The 12,892-nt window shown below is 40.5% G+C and overlaps 1 protein-coding gene across 1 annotated transcript in view; it reads left to right on the top strand.

Annotated features, from left to right (window-relative positions):
* CES5A (carboxylesterase 5A) overlaps positions 1-9,793 on the top strand; it is a 45,143-nt gene extending 35,350 nt beyond the window's left edge. Inside the window, exons 11-13 of the mRNA XM_057711800.1 lie at positions 5,930-6,079; positions 9,400-9,472; positions 9,562-9,793. Of these exons, the coding sequence (XP_057567783.1) occupies positions 5,930-6,079; positions 9,400-9,472; positions 9,562-9,793 (455 nt within the window). The remainder of the gene's footprint in view (positions 1-5,929; positions 6,080-9,399; positions 9,473-9,561) is intronic.
* The last annotated feature ends 3,099 nt before the right edge of the window (positions 9,794-12,892 follow it).

Here is a 12,892-nt window from a genome sequence, read left to right as displayed (position 1 = left end):
AAATGTAAGAGCTGAAACTGTAAACCTCTTAGAAGAAAACATGGTAAATTTCCATGACCTCAGATTTGGCAGTAGATTCTTAGATGTAACACTAAAAATATAAACAAGAAAAATATTGGACTTTATCAAAATTAAAAATTATTGTGCGTTAAAGGACAATATAAAGAAAGTGAAAAGACAACCCACAGAATGGGAGAAAATATTTGCAAATCATATATCTGATAAGGGTTTATTATTCAGAATATATAAAGAACTCTTACAAGTAAAAAATAAACAAACAAACCCAAACAACTCAAAAAATGGGCAAAGGATTGAATGGACATTTTTCCAAAGAAGATAAACAAATGGCTAATAAGCACATGAAAAGATGATCAACATCATTTGTTATTAAAGAAATGAAAATAATAGCTACAAAGAGATACCACTTCACACCCACCAGAGTAGCTACATTAAACAAACAAACAAACAACAACAAACCCAGAAAATAACAGGTTGTTGAGAATGTGGCAAAACTGGAACACTCATGCTGCTGATGGGAATGTAAAATGGTGCACCCATTGTGGAAAACAGTTCAGCTATTCCTCAAAAAATTAAGCATAGAAGTATCAACAACCCAGCAAATCCACTCCTAAGCAACTGTACTCCAATAAAAAATTTTTAGAAATAGGTGTACAAACAAAAATCATACATGAATGTTTATAGCAGCCTTATCTATGGTAGCCAAAAAGAGGGTGATGAAAATGTTCTGGACCTAGGTAGTGGTGATGGTTGCACAACATCCTGAATGTACTAAAAGCCACTGAATTACACACTTTAAAATTGTTAAAATGCTGACTTTTATGTTGGTAAAATTTTAAAAATTACTGTGAAGAAAATGCAAAAGCAAGCCACAGATTGAAAGAAAATATTCACAATACAATTATTTGACAAAAAATTAGAAGACTAGAAGAACTGTTGCAGTTCAATAATGAAAAGACAAATAATCCAATTACAAATGGATAAAAGGTTTGAAAAGACACTTCACAAAAGAGGATAAATGAAAACAAAAAGCACATGAAAAGGTTCTCAATGTTATTAGTCATTAGGGTAATGCAAAGTAAACCCAAAATGAGGCAATCATTTACAGCTGCTAGAATGGCTAATATTAAAAACTCAAACCATATACCAAAAAATATTGTCAAGGACGTGGAATGTTCAGAGCTTCCGGTGAGAATGTGAAATGGTTACAGTCACTCTGGGAAACTGTAAGTTTCTTATAAATATACACCTACCCCATTACTCAACCATGCAAAAGACTTGTATATGGATATCCACATCAGCTTTAATCATAATAGCCCCAAACTGGAAAGAACCCAAAATGTCTATCATCAGATGAATGGATGAATAATTTATGGCACATTCATGCAATAGCATACTACTTAGTGATTAGGAGTCAACTATTGATACAGGCAAAACATGGATGAACCTCAGAAACATTATGCTGAGCAAAAGAAGTACAAATAATACATATTGTGTTACTCATTTATACAGAGTTCAAGAGCAAGCATAATTAATCAATTGTGATAGGAATAAAAACTTTGGTTTCCTCTTGGTAGAGTGACTAGAAGGAGATATAAAGGAAATTTGGAGGTGATGAAAATGCTCTGTATCCTGGGGGGTGGTGTTTGTGTGAACGTGCATGCATTTGTAGAAACTCATCAAAATGTACGCTTAAAATCTGAGCTTTTTATTGTCCATACGTGATACTTCAATTAAAAGAGAGAAAACGAGGGGAAAGGAAGCAGAGATGATGAGTATAAGGCAACTGCGTTTTGAGGCTTGCTAGAAGAGATTTAAAAAGAAATAAGCCAGTAACTGGAGGGGAAGTTGAGACCAAGAATATGGATGTTTGTGTGTGCGTCTCTGTGTGTGTGTGCTCATATGTGTGTGCACATGTGTGCGCTTTAATGAGAGACTTTGTAAGCATGTTTGCTACTGATGGTGAAGATCCAATAGAGAAAAACTGATGATGCAGAGAAAGAGGGGAAATTACAGAGCAAAGACCTTTACTAGAAGAGAGGTGAAGAAACAAGATGCAGCAGAGCATCTTGGAAGAAGGAAATAACTTTGTTTTCCTCAGACAGTTGAAACAGGCTCAAACAAAGGAAGTGACAAGGAGGTAGATCTTAGATCAGTGTAAAGGGATTTTTTTAAGAAGTAGATCTGTTACTCTCTCAGGCTGCCCTGAGGGGTGGTGAGTTCTGTTTCCAGGGGCATGAAGGCCACTGTAGCAGGAAATACTAGCCTCAGATGAGGAAGAGGGAAGTTAACTTGGTTTAGATCAGTGGTCCCCAACCTTTTTGGCACCAGGGACCGGTTTTGTGGAAGACAGTTTTTCCATGGACTGGAGTTGAGGGGGTCAGGGTGGGAATGATTTGGGGATGATTCAAGTGCATTACATTTATTGTGCACTGTATTTCTATTATTATTACATTGTAATATATAATAAAATAATTACACAACTCACCATAATGCAGAATCAGTGGGATCCCTGAGCTTGTTTTCCTGCAACTATATGGTCCCATCTGGGGGAAATGGGAGACAGTGACACCCGAAGTGTGTTGCTTATGTCCAGTGTACTCTATAAATCTCGTTTTGACTGCTGTCACTGCAGAAAACCCTATCTTTGCTTCACAAAGATAGGATGTTGGAAATGGAAGAAGGCTTTTCAGTGCTTCTGTGGCAATCTCAGGATATCCAGACTTTAATCCAGAACATATGGAGATTTGAAGTTGTCTCAAGCATACTTTTAAGGCCACTGTCATTTGCAGTCTCAAGCAGTTGATCATCTTCTACCATGGGCAAAGTCGATTCACCTGGCTTATTCACAAGTAAGTCACAGATCCATTCCTTCCCAGTTTGAGGGTCTTTTGCGGTTGGGAAGTAATGCTCAAACTCTTTTGAAAGCTGAGATAGGTGATCATGCACAAGCTGGGAGAAAGAAGGCCCTGGCTTAGTCTCTTTCAAAATCTCTGCTAATATTTGAAACATGTCAAAAATCCCAGTGTTCACTCATCACCCCCATAATTCCAGTTTGGCTTGGAATGCAGCCATTTTATCTGCTGACTTGAGCACAGTTGTTATTCTCCCCTGAAGTGACAGATTGAGCTCATTGAGCAGGTTGAATATGTCACACAAGTAAGCGTTTTTGCAACCCATTCTGTGTCACTGAAATGTACTGCCACTGTTGACTGTTTTTCTAAAAGAAATCTCTGAAGTGGCTCTCATAACTCCAAAACTGTAGTCAATGATCTACCTTTAGAAGGACATCTCCCTTCTGAGTATAAGAGAAGACATGTGTGCTCTGCATCCATCTTCTCATGCAAACAGACGTGAGTTAAGGGCATGTACTTTAATGTGGTTGATAATTTTAATCATATCCTGCAAAATGTTGTTAAGTTCAGGTGACATTTTTCAGCTATCCAGCATTTCTCTATGGATGACACAGTGCATAGACTCACATTCAGAAACAACCTATTTGACCTGAGTAGTGAAACCAGAAAGCTGTCCAGTCATAGCAACTGCTCTGTCTGCATATACTGACATGAAATGACCAATTCAGTTTTCTTGATATATAATCATTCAAAGACTTGTTTGAATGATTACATAGCAGCTATGGTGTTGGTTGGCAACAAAAGTACACATAACATATCCTCACGTACATCCTCCTGAAAAATATATTGCACAGAAAGAAGCATTGTTGCCTTGCTGTCAACATCAGTAGACTCCTCAACCTGGATTGCATACCACAGTGAGTCATTAATCTTCTCTAACAATTGTGCCTCAGTATCCTCTGGTATTTCATCAATTTGTCTAGTTGTGGTGCTAGCCAAAAGAGGAACATGTGCCACCTTTTGAACTGCAGTCTCTTCTGAAAGTTCATGACAAATGTCCTTAGCAACAGGCAGGATCAACTCTTCACCAATAGGTAAAGGGCTTCTTAGCTTTAGCAATTCAGTTAGCCACTAAGAATGATGCTCTCAGTGTAGACACATTAGATGAAGTGGTGGCCTTCAATAATTGCTTCTGTTCTTCATGTTCACGTTTTTTTTTTCTTTTGAAAAACTCCAGAGGCTTGTCTTTTAGTGCAGGGTGCTTGGTCTCCATGTGGCGAAGCAGTTTTGAAAGTTTCATGGCTTTGTTGGATAGCCAGTCGCCACATATTATACAAAGCGGGCTTGAAGAATGTGAATCACCTATTGCAATGAACCCGTAATTTAAGTAGGACTCTTGGTATTTTCTTTTAAATGCAGCCTTCTTTTTTTTTGGCAGTCTTAGAGTCTTCTGCTGCCTCATCATTGGGTCTTTCTCCCTTTGCAAAGAAGTTCTCCAACGACTTTTGTTTTTCACTCATTTTGACAAGGGTTTACTTGTGGGCTTACCAAAACTATGACTGAGATAAGTGCACAGTATAGGAAAGAGACATGGATGGAAGTGGTAAATAAAATAATGGGTGGGCCATGCACAGACTAAGATAAGTGTCGGATTCTGACTTAAAGCCTGCCACAAGATGCAGCTGTACAATTGAAATACGTCAATTCACTTGCCACTATAAATCTTGCCACCAGGGACTTCCCTGGAGATCCAGTGGTTAAGAATCCACCTTCCAATGCAGAGGAAGTAGGTTTGATCCCTGGTTGGGGAACTAAGATCCCATGTGCTGTGGGGCAACTAAGCCCGTGTGCTGCAACTACTGAGCATGCAGGCCACAACTAGAGAGTCCACATACCACAATTACAGAGCCCACGCACTCTGGAGCCCACATGCCACAGCGGAGGATCCCACATGCCACAACAAAGATCCTGCGTGCTACAACTGAGATCCAATGCACCCAAAAATATAAATAAATAAATAAATAAATAAATAAATAAATAAATAAATAAATATTAGAGAAAAAAAAGCCTGCCACCGGTTGCAGCTTAACTGTCACTTGCCACTCACTGATAGGGTTTGATATTGAAGAGGAAAATTAAAAGTTTGCGCTCAGCTAGAAATAACTACATGCTTGCTCTGCTTCTGTAAAATCTGATTGCTGCGCTGAGATAAGAACAAAATGACCTAGCAATCAACTGTAACCTTAAGATGTTCTGATAAGTATGGAATGTTCTGCTCCTGCCCCTGCAAATTTCTGTTTGGAAACCCCTTGCACGTAACCCACAGCAACTCTTGCGCTCTGTAACTGCCTGTAACCTATAGTAACCAGGTAACCAATCAACCAATGCTAACTGTAACCATGTGCACTGCCCTTATAAAAGTAAAGCTCACCCTGAGCTCGGGGCCTCAGAACTTTAGAGCGTTAGCTCATCTGGGACCACTGGCTTAATAAATCTGAGTTCTCCAACCCTCCGAGTGTGGTGCTTGGTTTCTCAACAGACTGATTCAATTTTTGCAACAATATGAGTGTGCAGGCAGTTGATTTACTCTGGTCTCTGTGCAGTCAGACCTCGCTGATAATGATAATCTGTATTTTCAGCTGCTCCCAGCACTAGCATCACCACCTCAGCTCCACCTCAGATCATCAGGCATTAGATTCTCATAAGGAGCACACAACCTAGATCCCTCCATGTGCAGTTCACAGTAGGGTTCGAGCTCCTATGAGAATCTAATGCTGCCACTGATTTGATAGGAGGCAGAGCTCAGGCGGTAATGTGAGCAATGGGAAGTGGCTGTAAGTACAGATGAAGCTTCAGTCATTCACCCACCACTCACCTCCTGCTGGGTGACCCAGTTCCTAACAGGGGGTTGGGGACCCCTAGTTTAGGTCACCTCTTGTCTCTGGGCTTCCAGCCATGGGTCTGTGGATCCCAGACTAGATGGGTGGGGATGCAGGGCCAGCCCCTACCACCCCCTGCATGCATGCTTGCCACAAACCCTTCCTACCTTTCTTCAGATGCTGGTGCACCTGTCTACTTCTACGAGTTTCGGCATCGGCCCCAGTGCTTAAAGGACAAGAAGCCGCCTTTTGTCAAAGCCGATCACACTGATGAAATCCGCTTTGTCTTTGGAGGTGCCTTCCTGAAGGGCGACATTGTCATGTTTGGTAAGAAACTGGCCTCAGGGCCTTCTGCTCTTGCAGAAACATGAGCTTGGGATGAGCTGGGGAGAAGACTGGAATCTCCACTGCTAGCACAAAGCCTTGCCCACCCCAACACTATGCAAAAGCTGGGAGGACTGGCGGGTTGGACTTAATCTATGGTTTACAAACACAACCTTTCCCTGCAGAATGTCTCTGCTCGTAGTTTTAGAAACCAAGATGAAAAAGAGGGGCCAGCATTTGCTTGATGAATGTTTCTCTCTAGACTAAAGCCTATAGGGGTGGCACTTAGGGGCACTCATGCAATCTGATTTTTTTGAAAAATAAAACCACTTCCTTCTTTCTCTCTGACATCTGGTCTCACCCTCCCTGCCCTTCCCAGAGCTCCAGTGAGGCTACCACCCAGGGCTTTCAAAAGCAAGAACCACATTTTTCATAATTGTAACTGAAAGTGGTCTGTATCCAGGTGATCTAATGTAAATGCTTGTGAACTGTTTCTAGTGAGGTTAGCTCATTTATTTCTGAATTTATAACCTGTTCAGTGCCTAAAATAATAAACCAATCAATGAGGTTATCAAAATTTTTAAAACCAGAGGAACTATACACAGGAGTTATGACTAAACCATGAGGGTGAGTCAAAAATTACCTGCACTCCAGTTACATTAAAACTTCTGTTGGCCACACTGTCTTATCAGTGCTTTCTGTTCAAGGCTACTGTCTCCCCAGTCACTGCTGTGCATGTGTGAACGTGTTACATCAGTTCATTTGTAACTATGGTGTGAGCAAAAATGGATGCCCCACTTGTGATTTGCACAAAAGAAGAGCAGTGTGCAGTGATTCATTTTTTTGTGGTCTGAGGGTGTAACTGGTGTGGTTATTTATCAAAAACTTTGGGCCTGGTATGGAAAAAGTGTTTCGTTATGAAGAAGTGTGTATGAATGTGTAGAGAAGTTCAAGAAAGATCGCACAAGTGTTAGCCATCAAGAAGGAGCCGGACGCCCGTCCACCTCCACAGCTGATGACAGCATTGAGCGGGCACGTGAAATGATTCTGTCAAACAGACAAGTGACAGTGGATTATGTGGCAAATCATTTGCAGATCAGCCATGGCTCTGCCTTTGAAATAATCCATGACAGACTTAGGTTTCGAAAAGTTTGTGCTGAAGCCTAAACTTTGGATTAAATGAAGAGGACTGCTATCCAAGGGCGTTGTGATCTTGCACGACAGTGCACGTCTGCACACTTCTGCCCACACTGTTGACACTCTGCAAAAACTTCATTTTGAGTTGTTAAAGGACCCTCCCTATAGTCCTGATCTTGCTTCATCAGACTTTCACCTGTTTGGTCCCCTGAAAGCAGCCCTACGAGGATGAAGATTCACTTCTGATGAAGTGAAGACAGTGGTGCATTTGTGGCTAGCAGCTCAGCCTAAAACCTTTTTTAGTGAGGGAATATGAAAGCTTGTTGACAGATGGACAGAGTGTATTGAAAAGCAAGGAGATTGTCGAAAAATGTAGTATTTGTCTTTTCTCAAAGTTAATTCTACAGCCAGCGTGAGGGTAATTTTTTACTCATCCTCGTATTTAGTTAAAAAATTGCACAATATAGGCTCCTAACCAGTTCATGCTGGCTTCTCCATGATGAGGACAGAACCTCTCCTCTAGAGTGTGTTTGTGCAGTGTGATTTGTTCATTGTTTTATTTACTCTTTCTTATCTTATAATGCCAATAATAACAGAACTACCTTCTAGGTTGTTATAAGGATTAAATGAAACAATTCTCATAAATCATACAACGAGTGCTTAATAAATATTACTATTATTTTCACTCAGTAACCATCACTGAGCCTGTACTATGTGATGGGTACATGGACTCTCAAAAATGGAGAAAATTAACAACACATGTATGTATCAAAGGGTTAAATTCCTTGATATCTAAAGAACTCCTAAAATCAATAAGAAAAGCACAACCAGTCAAAAACTGGGTAACAGGTATAAATAGACAGCTTATGGAAAGGGAAACACAAGTGGCTTTTGAAAAAAAATTTTTTTAAACTTATTTATTTATTTACTTATTGGCTGCATTGGGTCTTCATTACTGTGCACAGGCTTTCTCTAGTTGCGTCAAGTGGGGGCTGTTCTTCATTGCAGGCTCAGTAGTTGTGGCTCTAGCAACCTCAGTAGTTGTGGCGCACGGGCTTAGTGGCTCCGTGGCATGTGGGATCCTCCCGGACCAGGAGTTGAACCCATGTCCCCTGCATTGGCAGGCAGATTCTTAACCACTGCGCCACCAGGGAAGTCCCACAAGTGGCTTTTAAACATAAAAATCCACTCAACCTCACTCATAGCAAAGAGGATTAAAAACTAACCTTGACTAAGGAATCATTTTTCATAGATCAAGATTGGGAAGAACATTTTACATAATGTATTTGAGCAGGTCGGGGACAATAATGATCTCATATGTCAATGGGAAACTGTATCAAAATTTAAAATGCATGTAGTCTTTAGGCCAGCAATTCAACTTCTGGGATTTTTTTGTGTGCAGTTATACTTCCACATGTGCCAAAATATACGGACACACTAAAACATTGCTTTTACAAGCAAAAGATTGAAAAAAATGTCGAGACCCATCAATACAGTACTGCATTCATGAATTATATATTTACATATAATTGCATATAAATATTTATATATTACCTATTTATAGAACAACAAAGAGCAATAAGTGGAAGTTTTATAGGTGGCAATGTGGAACTAACTACTGGATACAATTTTAGTGAAAGAGAAAGTTGTAGAATGTGGGTCCATTATAGTACCAAGTATGTAAAAAGGTGTCTGCTTAAACCCTTGTGCATGTCTAGACTCCTTCAGAAATGAGCTCAAGAACAAGGAAATAATGATTGCCTCTGAGGCTGGTAATTCAGTGACTAGAGGGAAGACATGGGGAAAAACTTACTTTCATTGGATACACTTCCTGCATTTTGAATTTTGTATTGAGCAGTATTACATTTTCAAATAAAAAAATACAGTAATGAATTGATTGAGAGAGCAAGAGAGAGGTGGTCTCTGTCCCCAAGGAACTTGCAGTCACATGGAAAGGGCTGGAAGAACATTGGATGGACAGGGAAGATGTGTGTTCAGCCTCCACCATTTGGAACCATGATTCCTTGGGCAAGTCAGTATCTGCACATGCACGAGGAGAACAGTGACTTGGTAGGCTATTAAGGATGCAATGGGAGGGAAGTTGCGAAAGTGATTCATCGAATGTGAGGCCTCTTGGGCTTCTGGCAAATCATTGTGAAGCAGGATTTTGTGATTATCTCCTTCAGAAGGAGCCACAGAGGAAGAGAAACGGCTGAGCAGGAAGATGATGAGATACTGGGCTAACTTTGCTCGGACGGGGTAAGTGAACATCCCAGCTTTCTCTGTAACCAGGTGTTTGAGGGTGAAAACTCACTGGCTGTTTGAGGCTGAAAATCTCTCACTTCCAGGAATCCTAATGGGGAAGGCCTGCCTCTGTGGCCGGCCTACAGTCAGACCGAGGAATACTTGCAGCTGGACTTGAACATGAGCGTGGGACAGAGACTGAAAGAGCTGGAGCTGGAGTTTTGGACGGACACCCTCCCCCTGATGATGTCCTCATCCGCAGTGCTCCTTGCTTCTCTTTCTTCCTTAACATTCCTTTCTCTGTTCCTGCCTTTCATTTTCTCTTTTGTTCCTTGAGAAATAATCTTTGTGTGATTTTGGTTTTCCTTCTCCTTCTCTGATTTCTCTCACAATCCTTAGCCTCAACTATGTTTAGCTACTTTATGGAATCAACTACTTTAGCTGATGTTTTGGGAACTTGGGGATGATCCTTAAAGAATTATTTTCAACATCAGAAAATGCAGTTTTGCCTTGGAAAGCTACCAGATTTCTTCAGTAAATCTGCAGGAGGGCTAACCTATTAGTTGGCTTCACAATGATCTTGTTACTCATATAAAATAAAATAAGAATGCAAAATATGTACAGGGAACAGAATTTAATTATGGGCTGAAAACTCTCCCCCCCCACCCCAGCATCCAAGATAAAGTGAACTTTCTAACGTTGTCTTGTGTGTGTTACCTGAATTACGAGTCCTCCAACCCCCATCTAGGCAGGTTTTAGCCACAAACCAAGCATGGATGTCCTGAACATCATTGCCTGGAACTGGTTCTCTTCTCTGGCTCAGGAGATATCAGGGAGGGGGACATACCAGAGACCCTCCTCAGAAATGGAAACCAGACATCCTCCAAGTTCTGGAACCCAGAAGTCAAACACCAGGCAGCAAGTTCAGTCAGAGACACCAAGAAGAAAAGATGTCTTACTGATGGGGTGGAGACTAATCCATCATTTAATAAATCTACATTGGGTGCCTGATATGTACCAGGAATAGCCCCACTGGTGATACAACAGTTAACGAAGACATACTCTTCACCAAATAGTGAGCAAACAGACAGTAAGCAAACATTCACACAAGTGACTATCTTAAGATACAAACTTGAGTTCACTCAGGAAAAGTAAGGTGTTTTAAGAAAGTGTAAGAGGGGAACCTAATTTAGGTGTAACTCTTAGGAATCTCTCTCTGGAGGAATAACATTTGTAATAAGAAAGGATGAATTAAAGTTAACCAGGTGATAAATAGGGAGAATGTTATACATACTATCATTCAAAGGGTGCACTTTTGCTTTTTATATCCATATAATCCCTGTTACATCCATATAATTTACCCAGGTAATTAGTGTTTATTTCTGATTCCTTCAAAGTTACTCATAAGGTGCATAAGGAGGGTCTCTGAAATGTCAGTAACTTACAGTTCATCTGGGTCAGAAATCTTCAACTTATAGCCTGAATCTGGCCAGCATAAGTGTTTTGTTTAGCTCACACAATGTCAAATATGTTTTGGAATTAGTTTCCACCTAATTTTAAATTAGGGAAATTTCACATTAAAAACTATATTTCCAGATTCTTAAAAATAACAACAACAACAACAACAGATCTGGCAATATTGGAACTGTATTCACACATGGTAACTAGGGCTTCTGAAAGCCCATATAACACCTTTGTGCAAATTAGAAGGTATCCTTTCCTCAAAACCATCTACAGAAAATATCTAATCTATGATAGGAATGACATGTCCTCTGAAATAGTGTCCTTGTGCAGTGCACTACCTTCATAACTGTTCTCAGTGACCCTGATAGAACAATCTGCAGGAGCTGAAGAGTGGCTATCCCTTTACAAAGGCATGAACTCTCAACTTCCACAGTCCTCACTATCCCCATCGTCTTGGTTCTGGCCCATTTCATTCATTGATATTACCTGCCCCCTGAAGGTTTTTAAGTTTGGACCCCTGACCTCTCATTTTACAGTAATCTTCAGGGGTGAAGGGATTCACCCAAGATCACTTGTGAGTTAGCAGCAAGTCAACACCAGGCCTAAAGTCTCTCCAGAGTAAGACTCTTCCTGCCATGCTGCCTGCCTCCCTCAGCAGATGGTCCAAAGCAACTGGATTATCTCTAGTTTAGGAGATTTTGAGAGTTATGGGTCAGTGATGTTTGGGCCATTTTATGGCTCTTAAAAGAGGGCCTGAGCCACATGCAAGCAAGCTGGAAATTCAGTTGCCTCTGCAGCTGCAGAAGGCTACTTTCTACATTGCTGTTTGGCAAAACTAACAGCTAGAAAATACCACTCAACTCATAGTTTTAAATATTAGTATACTAAATGAAATTACACATATTATTTATATACTGCTTGCAGTCCTAGCATCATCAGATATGGTTTTTATTTTCTTTGGTGACTTGCAGGAGGGAGCATATATCGACTTCATCCAGATATATGGCCCTCTTCCCTTCTTGTTCCTGTCCACATGCAATCAGATGTTTTCTCAAATTAAAGCTGAAATATAAATGATAGTTGGATCCAGGTTTTTTTCATTTAATTCAGAATTTTATGTGGGGTGTAAGTAGAAGATATACTTGGAGGGTTTTTCCAAAATCCAATGCCCTTCCACACCCCAGTCCAACTAAGGCATAATCTTCTTGGGTGGAACCTGAAAATCTATATTTTCAGTTCACTACACACCCTGAATAAGAATGGCTGAGCATTAATCATGTGGTGTATGTATGTTCCAAGTTGCTGGAGGGTCTTCAAAAAATTCAGCTTTTATGGGGCTTGGTCAAGATGGTAGAGTAGGAAGATCCCAGTTTCACCTATTCTTGTGAGAACACCTAAATTACAACTATTTACAGAGCAACTATTAATGAAAATAACATGAAGACTAACAGAAAAGATCTTATGTAATTAAAGATATTAATTTTATTTATTTGAATAATTTTTATTTATTTTTTGGCTGCATTGGGTCTTCATTGTTGTGCATGGGCTTTCTCTAGTTGTGGTGAGAGGGGACTACTCTTCGCTGTGGTTTGCAGGCTGTTGATTGTGGTGGCTTCTCTTGTTGCAGAGCATGGGCTCTAGGCACATGGGCTTCAGTAGTTGTGGCTCGCAGGCTCTAAAACAGGCTCAATAGTTGTGGCACATGGGCTTATTTGCTTCATGGCATGTGTGATCTACTCAGACTAAGAATAGAACCTGTGTCCCCTGCATTGGCAGGTGGATTCTTAACCACTGCGCCACCAGGGATCCTGAAAGATATTAATTTTAAAAGGAATTACAGTGAGATGGGTAGGAGGGGCAGAGATGATGTATAGTCAAGTTCCATAGCCCTGCGTAGGCAACCCACAAACAGGATTATAATTACAGTTGCAGAGGTTCCCCCCAAGAGTGAGGGGTCCAAGCCCCACATTG

Source organism: Hippopotamus amphibius, chromosome 16 (assembly GCF_030028045.1).
Source record: "Hippopotamus amphibius kiboko isolate mHipAmp2 chromosome 16, mHipAmp2.hap2, whole genome shotgun sequence".
In the NCBI taxonomy this organism is placed as follows: Eukaryota; Metazoa; Chordata; class Mammalia; order Artiodactyla; family Hippopotamidae; genus Hippopotamus; species Hippopotamus amphibius.
Note: the sequence above shows the minus strand (reverse complement) of the source record. Positions and strands in the feature narration are given on the sequence as shown.